Source organism: Podarcis erhardii (assembly GCF_964252035.2).
Source record: "Podarcis erhardii genome assembly, chromosome: 1".
Lineage (NCBI taxonomy): Eukaryota > Metazoa > Chordata > Lepidosauria > Squamata > Lacertidae > Podarcis > Podarcis erhardii.
The window spans coordinates 132,032,376-132,047,368 of record NC_138497.1 but is presented as its reverse complement, the minus strand read 5'-3'; the positions used below and the strand labels follow the sequence as shown (position 1 = coordinate 132,047,368).

Here is a 14,993-nt window from a genome sequence, read left to right as displayed (position 1 = left end):
AGGAGAGGTGGGGAAATATTGTTAAAAAGGTGTAGTCATAGGTATATCAGTATTCAAATTTGAATTGTCAAATTGTGTTTTGTTGTTGTTGTTTAGTCGTGTCCAACTCTTCGTGACCCCATGGACCAGAGCACGCCAGACACTCCTGTCTTCCACTGCCTCCCGCAGTTTGGTCAAACTCATGTTGGTAGCTTCGAGAACACTGTCCAACCATCTCGTCCTCTGTCGTTCCCTTCTCCTTGTGCCCTCCATCTTTCCTGACATCAGGGTCTTTTCCAGGGAGTCTTCTCTTCTCATGAGGTGGCCAAAGTATTGGAGCCTCAGCTTCACGATCTGTCCTTCCAGTGAGCACTCAGGGCTGATTTCCTTCAGAATGGAGAGGTTTTCTCTTCTTGCAGTCCATGGGATTCTCAAGAGCCTCCTCCAGCACCAGAATTCAAAAGCATCAATTCTTCGGTGATCAGCCTTCTTTATGGTCCAGCTCTCACTTCCATACATCACTACTGGGAAAACCATAGCTTTAACTATACGGACCTTTGTTGGCAAGGTGATGTCTCTGCTTTTTAAGATGCTGTCTAGGTTATTGTGTAATTGTGTTAGTGGTGTTATTATGGTTTTTGTTGTATGTGCCTTGTGTGGTTGTTGTTTGTATGGAAAAAATGATTAAATAAATTTTAAAAAACACCCCAGGGATAAGATTCCCCCCCCCCCAAGATGGTGGAGGGTCTGTTTGCTGCTCCCCGTTAGTGTTGTAGTGGTGACACTTGCCCTTCTTCTGATAAAAAATGCTCTGCAGGGGAGGACCAAGAAGAGAAATGTCCCTATTTTCATCTGAAGAATGTTGAAGGGTATGCAACAAGCTAGGAAAAACGGAATTTGGACGTTCATTTCAGGAGTGCAGCTCTGTCAAAATGCCTCATGTTTTCCCTTCCACGTTCTGTGCGGCAAGCCTTGGGTTGTGCAAGACAAAGTTTTGAAAAGTAGCCCAGAACTGATTGTTTCTCTCTTGGCTGCAGCATTAGAGATGGGATCATGTCTTGCTGCCTTCACACATTTTCCTTTTGCTCTCTTTGGGCCTTAAAACATGATGAACCCAGAGACCCTTGGGATACAGAAAGAAGGTTCTGTCTTCACTCTTCAGTGAAGGCAGGAGAGACTCCCGCTGTTCCTGAAGACTCGCCAACTCTTCAACCTCTTCCAAGGTCCACAAGTCCTTTCTATCTGTGATGATCTTTAGTACCTGGAATGGTATGACTGATAGACCAGGAATCTTAGGGGAAGCTTTGGCAGTGCGGTTCAAGTCAGGAAGAAGACTAAGTTGTGCCAATGGAAATTATCTCTAAGAGAGTGCATGTTTTGAATGGAAGCTGTGTACAGTGGTACCTCTGGTTACGTACTTAATTCGTTTGGAGGTCTGTTCTTGTTGTTGTTTAGTCGTTTAGTTGTGTCCGACTCTACGTGACCCCATGGACCAGAGCATGCCAGGCACTCCTGTCTTCCACTGCCTCCCGCAGTTTGGTCAAACTCATGCTGGTAGCTTCGAGAACACTATCCAACCATCTCGTCCTCTGGCGTCCCCCTTCTCCTTGTGCCCTCCATCTTTCCCAACATCAGGGTCTTTTCCAGGGAGTCTTCTTTTCTCATGAGGTGGCCAAAGTACTGGAACCTCAACTTCAGGATCTGTCCTTCCAGTGAGCACTCAGGGCTGATTTCCTTGAGAATGGATAGGTTAGGGTCTGTTCTTAACCTGAAACTGTTCTTAACCTGAAGCACCACTTTAGCTAATGGGGCCTCCTGCTGCCGCCACACCGCTGCCAGAGCATGATTTCTGTTCTCATCCTGAAGCAAAGTTCTTAACCCGAGGTACTATTTCTGGGTTAGCGGAGTCTGTAACCTGAAGTGTATGTAACCCTGTAGTTAGATCCTACTGTTGACTTTGGGACTTACACCTAAGTAGACATGCCCAGCGTCAAAGGCTTGCCGTGCAATCCTATTCCTGACATAGGCTGCTTGGAGCAATATAGGACAAAGCTGCCCCCAAATGCCTGGTCCCCACTTCCAAAAGTCCACTCATATCCCATGAAACAGAGCGGGGGGTTGGGGGGGATTGTTTTTTGGGGGGTACAGGGTGGCTGAGAGTTGCTGCCTTTTAGTGTGTCTCTGGCTTGGCAGCATTCATAACTGAGAATGAGAACTATGCTATATTATGATGCAGCAGGAACATGTTTGATATTGTGTTGTTGTTGTTTAGTCATTTAGTCGTGTCCGACTCTTCGGATTAGCTTCGAATTGGCTATGCGGTAATAAAAAGATATAAATTAAGTAACCGCAGAAAGGAGGGGAGGGAAGTTGAGGGGAAGGTAAATTAGATTTGTAAAGATTTTGTTTTTCTTGTTACAAATATTTGGAAAAGGTGAAAATTTTAAAAGAAAAAGAAAGCATTTAAGGCTTGCTATTGGGCAGCTATCTTTCCCCCTTTCTAATATCAAACAAATCTTTTAATATCAAAGATATCTAATATCTTTTCCAGGGAGAAGACTCCCTGGAAAAGACCCTGATGTTGGGAAAGATGGAGGGCACAAGGAGAAGGGGACGACAGAGGACGAGATGGCTGGATAGTGTTCTCGAAGCTACCAGCATGAGTTTGACCAAAGTGCGGGAGGCAGTGGAAGACAGGAGTGCCTGGCGTGCTCTGGTCCATGGGCACATTATATCTTTTAATCACAATCGGAGTACATTCTTTTTCTCAGAGAATTCTGCGTACTGTTGCTTGTTAAAGGTTGCTGGCAGTTGTAGCTCTTGTGAGGGGTAAACTACAACGGCCGAAATTTTCTCTTTAATTTATCCAAGCATGGTCATGTCGACCTTGGTCTTGCAGTGATTGTAGCATTGCCAGCCTAAGAACAACTTACGAAATACCCTAGCTCTTTCCCAACTCATGAAATGAGGTTGTGTTTTTTGTTTTGCATAGTGTAGGGTTCAAATTGTGGGGAGACCAGAGCTCTTGTGTTTTTAACAGCTATACAGAAGGCAGAAGCCCAACAGGCTTAGCGTTTTCCTGTGTGGAAATCCAGTTACAATGGTACCTCGGGTTAAGTACTTAATTCGTTCCGGAGGTCTGTTCTTAACCTGAAACTGTTCTTAACCTGAAGCACCACTTTAGCTAATGGGGCCTCCCGCTGCCGTAGCACGATTTCTGTTCTCATCATGAAGCAAAGTTCTTAACCCGAGGTAATATTTCTGGGTTAGTGGAGTCTGTAACCTGAAGCGTATGTAACCTGAAGCGTATGTAACCCGAGGTACCACAGTATGGGGAAAACATTGCCTCTCGATACTCTTTCCATCAGACATCTCAATACTTGTGCCTGATTTCTATTTGTGTCCTCCACCTTGATCCACAGATCTGCATATGACGCAAATGCAAATAGTATGCAAATTTGTGTCTTCTTCTGCGGAAGGCTCAATCCAGTGCAGTCCAGTGTTCTGAGCCCAGAAATCCTGTTGGCAACCTTGCCTTTGGTTTCTGCCTTCTGCGCCCTCTCCGCAGACTTTGGCCTGCTGGCTGCCTCTCTTGCCTGTTTCCCTGTTTCCCTATCTTTGCCCTGCTGTTTCAGGATTCAAGGCTAGCCTTGTCTCTGTCCTAGACCTGATTTCACCCCAGGGCTGATCTTTGGAAACTTCCCTCTCCAGCGTACATTCTCCAAACATCATTTGCACCCCAGTAAGTCTAAGACAAGGGATGTGGGTGGAGCTGTGGGTTAAACCACAGAGCCTAGGACTTGCTGATCAGAAGGTTGGCGGTTCGAATCCCCGCAACGGGGTGAGCTCCCGTTGCTCGGTCCTTGCTCCTGCCAACCTAGCAGTTTGAAAGCACATCAAAGTACAAGTAGATAAATAGGTACCGTTCCGGGGGGAAGGTAAACGGCGTTTCCGTGCACTGCTCTGGTTCGCTGGAAGTGGCTTAGTCATGCTGGCCACATGACCCGGAAACTGTACGCCGGCTCCCTCAGCCAATAAAGTGAGATGAGCGCCGCAACCCCAGAGTCGGTCATGACTGGACCTAATGTTCAGGGGTCCCTTTACCTTTACATACCTAAGTCTAAGACAGCAGCAGCAGCAGCCCGTCTATAGGGCCATACCTATATCTTTATTTAAGCTAGCTCTAAATTAAGTGGGCAAAAAGTCTTTTTCCCAGATATATAATATCTTGAAGTCCACAGACAAATATAGTTATTTCCCCTCACTTTCCCTTTATATTCACCAAAAACTTCCCTTTCTGCTCAAAATTGCTTTTTAACTGCAGCTGGTTAGAAGACTACTTCTTGTTTACAATATTTTTTAAAAAATGACTCATCTGGGTGGTGCTGTTATTTTGAGCAGAATTCACGCCCCCAAGGGAGAGATGATGACTTGCGTGTATCTCGATTAAATCTGGAACAGAAATATTTTGCAAATGTTGAATTTATCCAGAGCAGGGAGGGACCCAAACAAAATTATTTTAGCCGGGGTTTATTTTCAGCCAGAATTTCTGCCACCTCTCCAGTGGACACCATTGCCATTTATGAAAGAATGAGGGAGGCATTCGTGGTGAGTTCTGGCACCTCTTTTTCTAGAAAAGGAAAGTGTCTTCTTCAATATGGATGAGAAAGGCCAAATGCAGCTCAGCCATTCTTGATGCATGTGTTTAGAGATGAATGGATTGGGGGTGGAGGAACAGATAGATTGAAGGACAGACAAATATGAATGGGTAAAGTGGGGCGCGGGTGGCGCTGTGGTCTAAACCACAGAGCCCAGGGCTTGCCGATCAGAAGGTCGGTGATTCGAATCCCCATGATGGGGTGAGCTCCCGTTGCTCGGTCCCTGCTCCTGCCAACCTAGCAGTTCAAAAGCATGTCAAAGTGCAAGTAGATAAACAGGTACCACTCCGGTCGGAAGGTAAACGGCGTTTCCGTGCGCTGCTCTCGTTCGCCAGAAGCGGCTTAGTCATGCTGGCCACATGACCTGGAAGCTGTACACCGGCTCCCTCGGCCAATAAAGTGAGATGAGCGTCGCAACCCCAGAGTCAGTCAGAACTGGACCTAATGGTCAGGGGTCCCTTTACCTACCAGTCCATCATAGTTGAGAAGGCTGACCAGGTGACCTGCATGACTGCTGAGTGTGCTATCAAGATGCTATCACAGGAATAAAATAACATAAAGGTAAAGGTAAAGGGACCCCTGACCATTAGGTCCAGTCGTGACCGACTCTGGGGTTGCGGCGCTCATTTCATTTTATTGGCCAAGGGAGCCGGCGTACAGCTTCCAGGTCATGTGGCCAGCATGACTAAGCCGCTTCTGGCGAACCAGAGCAGCGCATGGAAATGCCATTTACCTTCCCACCGGAGTGGTACCTATTTATCTATTTGCACTTTGACGTGCTTTCAAACTGCTAGGTTGGCAGGAGCAGGGACCAAGCAATGGGAGATCACCGTGTCACAGGGATTCAAACTTCCGACATTCTGATCGGCAAGTCCTGGGCTCTGTGGTTTAACCCACAGCGCCACCCGCGTCCCTTACATAAAATAACATGCCCATATATAAATATAAGTATAAAGTTGATAGGTCATTTTAGGATTGATCAAGGGGAAATCTAGAAGGTTCAAGATTATGGGGGCATGGAATCATGAGTCCAACAGCATCTCGTAGCTAAAAGCAGACAGGAACTTACAACAGAAGCAAAGCAAGGCACACCAAGCAGGCTTGGGCAATAGGTCTAAATAGAAAGCTGATGAATGCAAGGGTTTGGGTAAGGGCAGCATGTGACAAATGTGTAAATGAGGAACCAAATTTGCTGATCGAGCTGGAACAGCAAGATGAGGAACTAGGTGAGAGATTATCACCAAGGAGCAGACAAAAATCTGGAGAGCTATTCAGAAAGAGGCACCCCAAATTGGATGGCGATAGAGAAAAGTGATGAAAAATGCTATTGTCCAATAGATGCAAGCAGCAGAGAGATGGGTAAAATCTGGAATGGGTGGGACTAAATAACAAAGAGAAGGAAAGAAGCAAGGCCCGCAAGAAATCTTGGTATGTGTTGTTTGTCTTCCGTTGCTTCTTATTCATTCTTTATTCCGACATAGTTATTAAAGCACAATGATTCTTTGAAATCATTTGAACTTGTCTGATCTATCACGGCTTGGGTCAGAAGGTGAGGAGACTTCAGCAAACTTCATATTTGCTGGGTAGTAAGATGGTGGTGCTGTGGTCTAAACCACCAAGCCTACGGCTTGCCGATCAGAAGGTCGGCGGTTCGAATCCCTGCAATGGGGTGAGCTCCCGTTGCTCGGTCCCTGCTCCTGCCAACCTAGCAGTTTGAAAGCACATCAAAGTGCAAGTAGATAAATAGGTACTGCTCAGGCGGGAAGGTAAACGGTGTTTCGTGCGCTGCTGTGGTTCACCAGAAGAGGCTTAGTCATGCTGGCTCCCTTGGCCAGTAAAGCGAGATGAGCGCCGCAACCCCAGAGTCGTCCGCAACTGGACCTAATGGTCAGGGGTCCCTTTACCTTTTAAGATCCCTATGGGTGGTTTTGGGTCACATTATAAAACACCTTGTAAAATAAAAGTCCCATCTAACATCGTTGATGGATGACTTTGAAACCTCCCTCCTGGCTCTCTCCCTTCTTAGGATTCTTAATCTCAAAACTGGATTTCAACTGCAAGCAGAGAAGCAGAAGGTCGCCTTCTGTAAAGTTCAGCACATGGAGGCCACCCTGATAAAACTCTTACAGTATCTGTGGCTTAGATAGTTTTCTCTGGAGGGTGGCAGAGATCCTTATTCCTAATACATGCTCTGCACAAGCTGTTTACCACAGGCTTCATTCAGAGGTTTCCATCGCTGCAGAGACTAGTGTAAACACTAAACACCTAGGAATGAAACATTCCCCGCTGTGAACAGAATGAATCTTCAGTTATCTCAAGCTGGGTTTGATCATCAACATTTTTTAACATTAATTTGCAGAATGGCCCCATCAATTGCTCCTTATATGCATAATCCAACGTGCCGATCTCGCACATGCTGTTTTCTAAGAACATTTGCACGGCGTGTTTTGATTTCATTAGGAATGAAGTTAATTAAAGTTAATGATGTTGAGTGGCATGTGGAAAATCTCCGTAGTGTGAATCTAGATGCTTGAATGGGATGTGTGAAATCTCTAAAGTTGTGTTTCATTTTGTTTGGGCCTGATCTGTGGGCCACACTTAATGCGTTTTGGGTGATGTCTCTGGTGCTCACCTTTTACACTCCAGTCCTAAGGATATTTAATTCCAGCGGGTGCAGAATGCCGCGGCGAGACTCCTTACGGGCTCCTCGCTGCGAGATCACATTCACCCGGTGCTATACCAGCTGCACTGGCTCCCGGTGGAGTACAGGGTCAGGTTTAAGGTGCTGGTTTTAACCTTTAAAGCCCTATATGGCCTAGGACCCTCGTACCTACGGGACCGCCTCTCCTGGTATGTCCCACAGAGGACCTTACGGTCTTCAAACAAAAACTTCTTGGAGGTCCCGGGCCACAGGGAGGTTAGGCTGGCCTCAACCAGAGCCAGGGCTTTTGCGGCTGTGGCTCCCATCTGGTGGAACGCTCTGCCACAAGAGGGACTTGACATCTTTCCGCAGGGCCTGCAAGACAGAGCTGTTCCACCAGGCCTTTGGCCAAGGCACAGTCTGACCCCCTCCTTTGGCAATCCTCACAGAACTCTAGCCCAATGGTTGCCATTAATTTGATTATGAATTGATTTTAGAATGAAATGACTTTAGAATGTTGTATTATTTTATTGTTGTTAGCCGCCCTGAGCCCAGCTTTGGCTGGGGAGGGCAGGATATAAATAAATTTATTATTATTATTATTATTATTATTATTATTATTAAAAATCCCTTTTCTTTGAATCCAGTATACTTCCAAATGGGCGTGCTTGAGAAACAATTTATTGACTAAAAGGGGAGGTGGTAGTACCAGCCTGTGTTTGCATGCAGGTGTTGAACAGAGCTGTCCTTTACCTCTACAGGTAAAGTGGGAGACTGTCAGAGGCTGATACTCACAATATACAGTGGTACCTTGAGTTACAAACTTAATTCGTTCCGCAGGTCCGTTCTTAACCCAAAACCATTCTTAACCTGAGGCACGCTTTTGCTAATGGGGCCTCCTGCTGCTGCCGGCGCGCAATTTCCATTCTCATCCTGGGGCAAAGTAGCCAGTGTGGTGTAGTGGTTAAGAGCGGTGGACTTGTAATCTGGTGAACCGGGTTCGTGTCTCTGCTCCTCCACATGCAGCTGCTGGGTGACCTTGGGCCACTCACACTTCTCTCTGAAGTCTCTCAGCCCCACTCACCTCACAGAGTGTTTGTTGTGGGGGAGGAAGGGAAAGGAGATTGTTAGCCACTTTGAGACTCCTTTGGGTAGTGATAAAGCGGGATATCAAATCCAAACTCCTCCTCCTCCTCTTCTTCTTCTTCTTCTTCTTCTTCTTCTTCTTCTTCTTCTTCCTCTTCTTCCTCTTCTTCCTCTTCTTCTTCCTCCTCCTCCTCCTCCTCCTCCTCTTCTTCCTCTTCTTCTTCCTCTTCTTCTTCCTCTTCTTCTTCTTCTTCTCCAACCCAAGGTACTACTTCCAGGTTAGTGGAGTTTGTAACCCGAGGTGTTTGTAACCCGAGGTACCACCGTATTACACTTACAGTCAAATCCCAGTTATGACCTATTCCCTCCCCAATTATGCCTTTTTAACGGGGCTACATTGAGTTTCCCAGAACAATTCTGTCACACAAACCATTCCTACCAAGCTTCCAGGGAGACTCCAATTCTTAATTTGATGATGATTGTGATGTGTTTTCACATGCTGTTGCTTTCTGACATTCCAGTTATGTTTTCCATCCTGCATTCACACTATTTTCTTTTCTTCGTCTCTGATTTCTGTTTCAGACTTCATTAGCAAAGTGCCCAGCCGGAGCGGCTGACTCAAAACTTTAGACGGACAATAAGTACCAAAGCTCCTCAGCCATTCTGAAAGGTAGGAAGGCCCTTTCCATATTGCCATTTTTACTTAATTACATTTATTTTTGAAACGTTTTTCCTTTTCCAGAGGAGATAACATATAAGAGAAAAAAGAAAGAGGTGATTGCCGTATTTTCGCTCTATAAGATGCACCAGACCACAAGACACACCTAGGTTTTGGAGGAGGAAAACAAGAAAAAAAATATTCTGAATCTCAGAAGCCAGAACAGCAAGAGGGATCGCTGCACAGTGAAAGCAGCAATCCCTCTTGCTGTTCTGGCTTCTGTGATAGCTGTGCAGCCTGCATTCGCTCCATAAGATGCACACACCATTCCCCTTACTTTTTAGGAGGGAAAAAGTGAGTCTTATAGAGCAAAAAATACGGTAATTTGATCATTCTAGGCCAGGGGTCAGCAACCTTTTTCAGCCATGGGCTGGTCCACTGTCCCTCAGACCATGTGGTGGGCCGGACTATATTTTGGAGGGGGGGGAGTGAACGAATTCCTATGCCCCACAAATAACCCAGAGATGCATTTTAAATACAGTGGTGCCTCACAAGACAAAAAGAATCCGTTCCGCGAGTCTCTTCGTCTTGCGGTTTTTTTCGTCTTGCGAAGCAAGCCCATTAGCGGCTTAGCGCTATTAGCGGCTTAGCGGATCAGCTGATAAGTGGCTTAGCGGCTTAGCGGATCAGCTGATAAGCGGCTTAGCGGATCAGCTGATTAGCGGCTTAGCGGATCAGCTGATAAGCGGCTTAGTGGATCAGCTGATAAGCGGCTTAGCGGCTTAGAAAAAGGAGGGAAAAAGGGGAAAAAAACCGCAGGAACTCGCAAGACATTTTCGTCTTGCGAAGCAAGCCCATAGGAAATTCGTTTTGCGAAGCACCTCCAAAACGGAAAACCCTTTCGTCTAGTGGGTTTTCCGTCTTGCAAGGCATTCATCTTGCGGGGCACCATTGTAAAAGCACACATTCTACTCATGTAAAAACACACTGATTCCCGGACCGTCCGCAGGCCGGATTGAGAAGGCGAATGGGCTTAGGTTGCCTACCCTTGTTCTAGACAGTAAGGCAAGGAACGTTAGGGAGGTACAGGGCCTTTCCCCATCCAACCCCAAATCTCCATATCCCACAAATCAATTTGAACTGTCTTCCCTGACCTGGGCAAAGCACCAGTTACTTATGATCCTGTTGGAGGATACTGTTAGACCACATATTGCACAACCATAGTTATCCAACTAGCCCATCCCGACACTGGCCATTTGCACTGATTTGGGTCACATCCACACAATACATTTAAACCACCTGGCTTCGCCCAAAGATTCATGGGAATTGTAGTTTACCCCTCACAGAGCTACAATACCCAGCACCCTTAGTAAACTACAGTTCCCATAATACTTTGAGGGAACCCAAAGTGCTTTAAATGTATGGTGTGGGTGAAACTAAAACACCTCAGTTTGGTCTCAGTTTGGAAAGCAACACTTTGATGGGTAAAATACTGTATTTTTTGCTCTATAAAACGCACCAGACCACCAGACGCACCTAGTTTTTGGAGGAGGAAAACAAGAAAAAAAAATATTCTGAATCTCAGAAGCCAGAACAGCAAGAGGGATCGCTGCGCAGTGAAAGCAGCAATCCCTCTTACTGTTCTGTTTTCTGGGATAGCTGCGCAGCCTGCATTCGCTCCATAAGACGCACACACATTTCCCCTTACTTTTTAGGAGGGAAAAAGTGAGTCTTATAGAGCAAAAAATATGATAGTTTATGAATTGCTGGGTCTTTGATAGGGACCTATAGCAGATCGATGCTGGCAGGTTGCTATAAAAGGCCATTGCTATGTGCATTCAAGGGGAAATTACAGTGGTGCCTCGCAAGACGAAATTAATCCGTTCCGCGAGCCTCTTCGTCTTGCGGTTTTTTCGTCTTGCGAAGCACGGCTATTAGCGGCTTAGCGGCTATTAACGGCTTAGCGGCTTAGCGGCTATTAACGGCTTAGCGGCTTAGCGGCTTTAAGAAAAAGGAAACAAACTCGCAAGAACTCGCAAGACGTTTTGTCTTGCGAAGCAAGCCCATAGGGAAATTCGTCTTGCAAAGCACCTCAAAAAACAGAAAACTCTTTCGTCTTGCGCATTTTTCGTCTTGCGAGGCATTCGTTTTGCCAGGTACCACTGTATTTATTTTGATGGGCACTACTTTTTCCCCTCTTGTTTTCCCCCACTCCACCCCTTTTTTTCACTCCCCTTCCTTTCAGCAAATAGTCAGCAACCGTGGCATCTGCAGATCTCATGGAGTACGAGGACAACTTCACGGAATACTTTGGGACTTACGAAGAGGACGAGCCCCCCGTGTCCCACCTCACCCACGCACAGGTGGCATCGCTTGTGTTCCACGGCGTGGCTTTTCTCCTGGGAGTGCCTGGCAATGCGATCGTCATCTGGATTATGGGCTTTAAATGGGACAAGACCGTGACTTCCCTCTGGTTCCTCAACCTGGCTATTGCGGACTTCATCTTCGTCCTTTTCCTCCCTCTCTACATCACCTACGTGGCCACGGGCTTCCATTGGCCCTTTGGGAAGTGGCTGTGCAAAGCAAACTCCTTCATTGCTCTCTTCAACATGTTTGCCAGCGTCTTCTTCCTGACAGCCATCAGCCTGGACCGTTATGTCCATCTGATCCACCCTGTCTTCTCCTACCGGCATCGGACTCTCAAGAACACCTTCTTTATGATTGCTTTCATCTGGGTTTTGGCCACGCTCATTGGAAGCCCGGCGCTGTACTTTAGAGATACCCTTACACTACACAACAATGTCACCATTTGCTACAACAACTTCCATCCCACCGACGTCAATCTTATTATCCTCAGACACCATGTTCTCACCTGGGTAAGGTTCATTTGTGGCTACCTCTTTCCTCTGCTGACCATGATTGTTTGTTACTCTCTTCTGATATGCCAGGTGAAGAAAACTGCCACGCTGACCTCCAGCAGGCTCTTCTGGACTGTTCTGGCTGTGGTGGTGGTTTTTTTCGTTTGCTGGACCCCATACCAAATATTCAGCATCCTTGAGCTCTCTGCTCACCACGATAACTACTGGCACGACTTGCTCCGCGACGCCATTCCTCTTTCCGTCAGCTTTGCTTTCATCAACAGCTGCCTTAACCCCATTCTTTACGTCCTCCTCAGCAAGAAACTCCAGTCCTGTTTCAGTGTGACGTTTTCAGAACTGGTGAAGCACACCCTCTGGGAAGTCAGCCGGTCTGGGACAGTCAGCGAACAAGTCTGGAATTCTTTGAGTCTACAGCAGGGTGAAGCGTCTGAGCTGGAGACTTCTCTGGGTGAAATCTCTCCCTGACGGGCACTCACTCTGCAATATGCCCACCTTATTAAGATCTAGACATCAGAGGTGTTTGTAACCCAACCGTCACTACACAAAAGTAGCCAAGGTGGTTCTCCCCAGGTGGAACTCCTTTTGCTTTGACCCCATTCAGCTCCCATGAGCTGCATATTTTTTCCAGTAAAACTTCTTTAGTAAAAGGACACAGGTTTTGTAGCCACTGTTATGTCATCCGCATGTTGCGTATAGCCACTCTCCTCATCCTTGACCATTGTCCACGAAGGCAATGATAGAAGCTGGAGGTCTGAATGAGGTCAAAACAGCAGAAGTTCATAAGCAACTTCAATTGTTCATAGGGTTGCCAAACTTTTAGGCATCCAAAACTCACATGCTTCTGAGGAGCCATCATTAAAATGTTGTGATCTTCATCCCAATGCCATTTAAAGCTTTATCTGCCAATTTCTGCACATCAAGCTACTGTTAAAAGACACAATAGAAGGCCTGATAATCTCCCCACCCCAAATTCAAGCTACTGAGGGAGGAAAGAAGTTTGTGCAGGGACTTAGGATCATGGAAGACAGTGTGTGTCATGGAATGTTCTTATTTTATAGTTCTTCAGTATCAAAACATTGTCCTTCAAGCACTAAACAAAGACATTGATTCTCCCTTGAAGTAACCGCATAGGGAAATGTCACACAAAACAACACGCAAATGCACTTTTTGATGTGCTTTTAAAAACATAGTACCTTTGCAATCTTTTTAAGTAGTCAAGTATACTTTATTATATATATTTTTGGCACAGAGCCTTGCTGAACAAAACTGACAATTTCTCTTCCCCTTTGCTTATGGTTTTTTGCTTAGTTTCTGCTCAAGATGTCAAAGATTATATATATTAAATGCAAGGATTCCACTGCTTCCAATGAGGCAGGTTAATCTGTAAGCCTGCTAGCGGGCTTTATCAACATTTTCAGTAAACCTGGCTCCTTAATCCTATAGGTCATATCCAACAATAGTCCTCCTCAGGGTCAACACATTGGAATTAAGAGGCAGAACTAATTAAACCCATTAATTTCAGTAGGTCTACTCCGAGTAGGACCAGTCCCAGGTATAGAATTTGGCAGAGCAGGACATTTGCACATGAGGTTTCTGGTCCACTGAAATGATTTGCACAGAGACACATTGATCTGGGTATTTTGCACTTCCAGAGGGTTTAGGCAAACAGTTTTGTTCTACAAAAGCAAAGCAATACATTCACTAAGAATGGCTTTCAGAGTTCAAGCCGCTTTACCAGTGCTGATTTCACTTAATCTCACTCAGATATTAGCCTAGGTGCCTAATATTTAGTGGTAGCACCACTGTATTCCTTTCAAATTATAGCATACTGCCTGGTCTGACCTTAAATATGGTGGTTTCTTCAGCACTGCCACCCCAGTCAATTGATCCCTTCTTGCCTTTGCTTTATTACTGCGCAAGTCTTTTTTTAACACACCTTTTTCTCGGGTTTTTGTTTTCCCCTTAGCTTCATGTGCCCCATCCTGTCTTCCTCTGAGCTCCCTGTCCCTTGCCTTGTCTCCTGAAACATCTTCCCAGTCTTTCGCATCACCGGAAAGCTACCCTCGCAATGTTTTCATCTACGAAACCCCTCTAGATTAAGTTTCCCAACTTCCCCTCCTCTCACAAACTCTGGATGGAAAACATGCTGACAGCTTTTTCCCCTGAGCAGGGAGGGAGGTTTGTAGATGTCATAGCCGCTCAGAAAGGTGTGAGGGGCTTCGCCACTGCAGTAGCGATCCATGAAAGGAGGACAGAATATTTCCAATGGGACTTGTTTGTAAAAGCATGCTTGGATCCTGTTTGTAGAAACCAATTTACATGTGCATTACATTTCTTTGAGATGTATGGTGGAAACTATTTACATTGATGTAGGCTGCAAATGTGTTGCAGCCATATATTTAAAATCATAATATTGCCAAAGCAAGGAAACAGCATTTGAAATAAATACTTCAGATTAATTTTGTTTGGTTTGGTTTGGACTCATAATGCCATTACAGATGTGGTGAGCTGGGAAGCTTTGCCAGCTGCGTGTGTTTTGGGAAGAGGAGGGAGAAGACTTTATTTTCTGAACCTCTCTGGGTAGGAAATAATGGTGTTTGTATGTATGGCGAGGAATGTGAAATGAGCAAAAGCTTTTTAGATGCTTAATTCCTTGGCCACATTATACTAAATTGCTTTGCTTTCTCGAGCAATCAGCTCTGTACATGTTTTGTGTTCCTTGCCTCTGTAATAATAAACAAAAATCTGTAATAAATGAAAATCTGCCCTTATTTCCTTATGGGGGACACAAGAGCCCTTACAGAGTCCTTTGTAGGTTCTCCATCGGTCGGTGGAAAGAACAGAGGCCAACCAGAGAATATTGAGAAGCAAAGCAGCTTGTAAGCCTGATCTTTATTGAACTGTTGCAACAGGGGGCTCCCCTAACAAGCAGGAGAAGGAGGACCCAGAACCAAGTTGTGTCTGCCCTTATATAGACATTTAAAATTGCCCGCCCTGTAGTCCAAGACCACCCCCAGAAACATTATACCTACATCGCAGAAAGGGTGGGCTAAAGCAGAAATCTGAGTGGGTTGTTTACCTCCTGGCAAATT

At 45.7% G+C, this 14,993-nt stretch overlaps 1 protein-coding gene across 6 annotated transcripts in view; it reads left to right on the top strand.

Annotated features, from left to right (window-relative positions):
* CMKLR2 (chemerin chemokine-like receptor 2) overlaps nt 1-14,360 on the top strand; it is a 32,712-nt gene extending 18,352 nt beyond the window's left edge. For 4 of the 6 annotated variants that reach the window (XM_081849024.1, XM_081849023.1, XM_081849022.1 and 1 more), the window contains 2 exons: nt 8,947-9,034; nt 11,268-14,360. In XM_081849024.1, the coding sequence (XP_081705150.1) occupies nt 11,302-12,366 (1,065 nt within the window). In that variant the 5' untranslated portion in view covers nt 8,947-9,034; nt 11,268-11,301 and the 3' untranslated portion in view covers nt 12,367-14,360. Of the gene's footprint in view, nt 1-4,352; nt 4,588-5,546; nt 6,066-8,946; nt 9,035-11,267 lie in introns of those variants that run through there. The other 2 variants (XM_081849026.1, XM_081849025.1) reach the window with 2 other exon arrangements.
* Nucleotides 14,361-14,993: the final 633 nt, after the last annotated feature.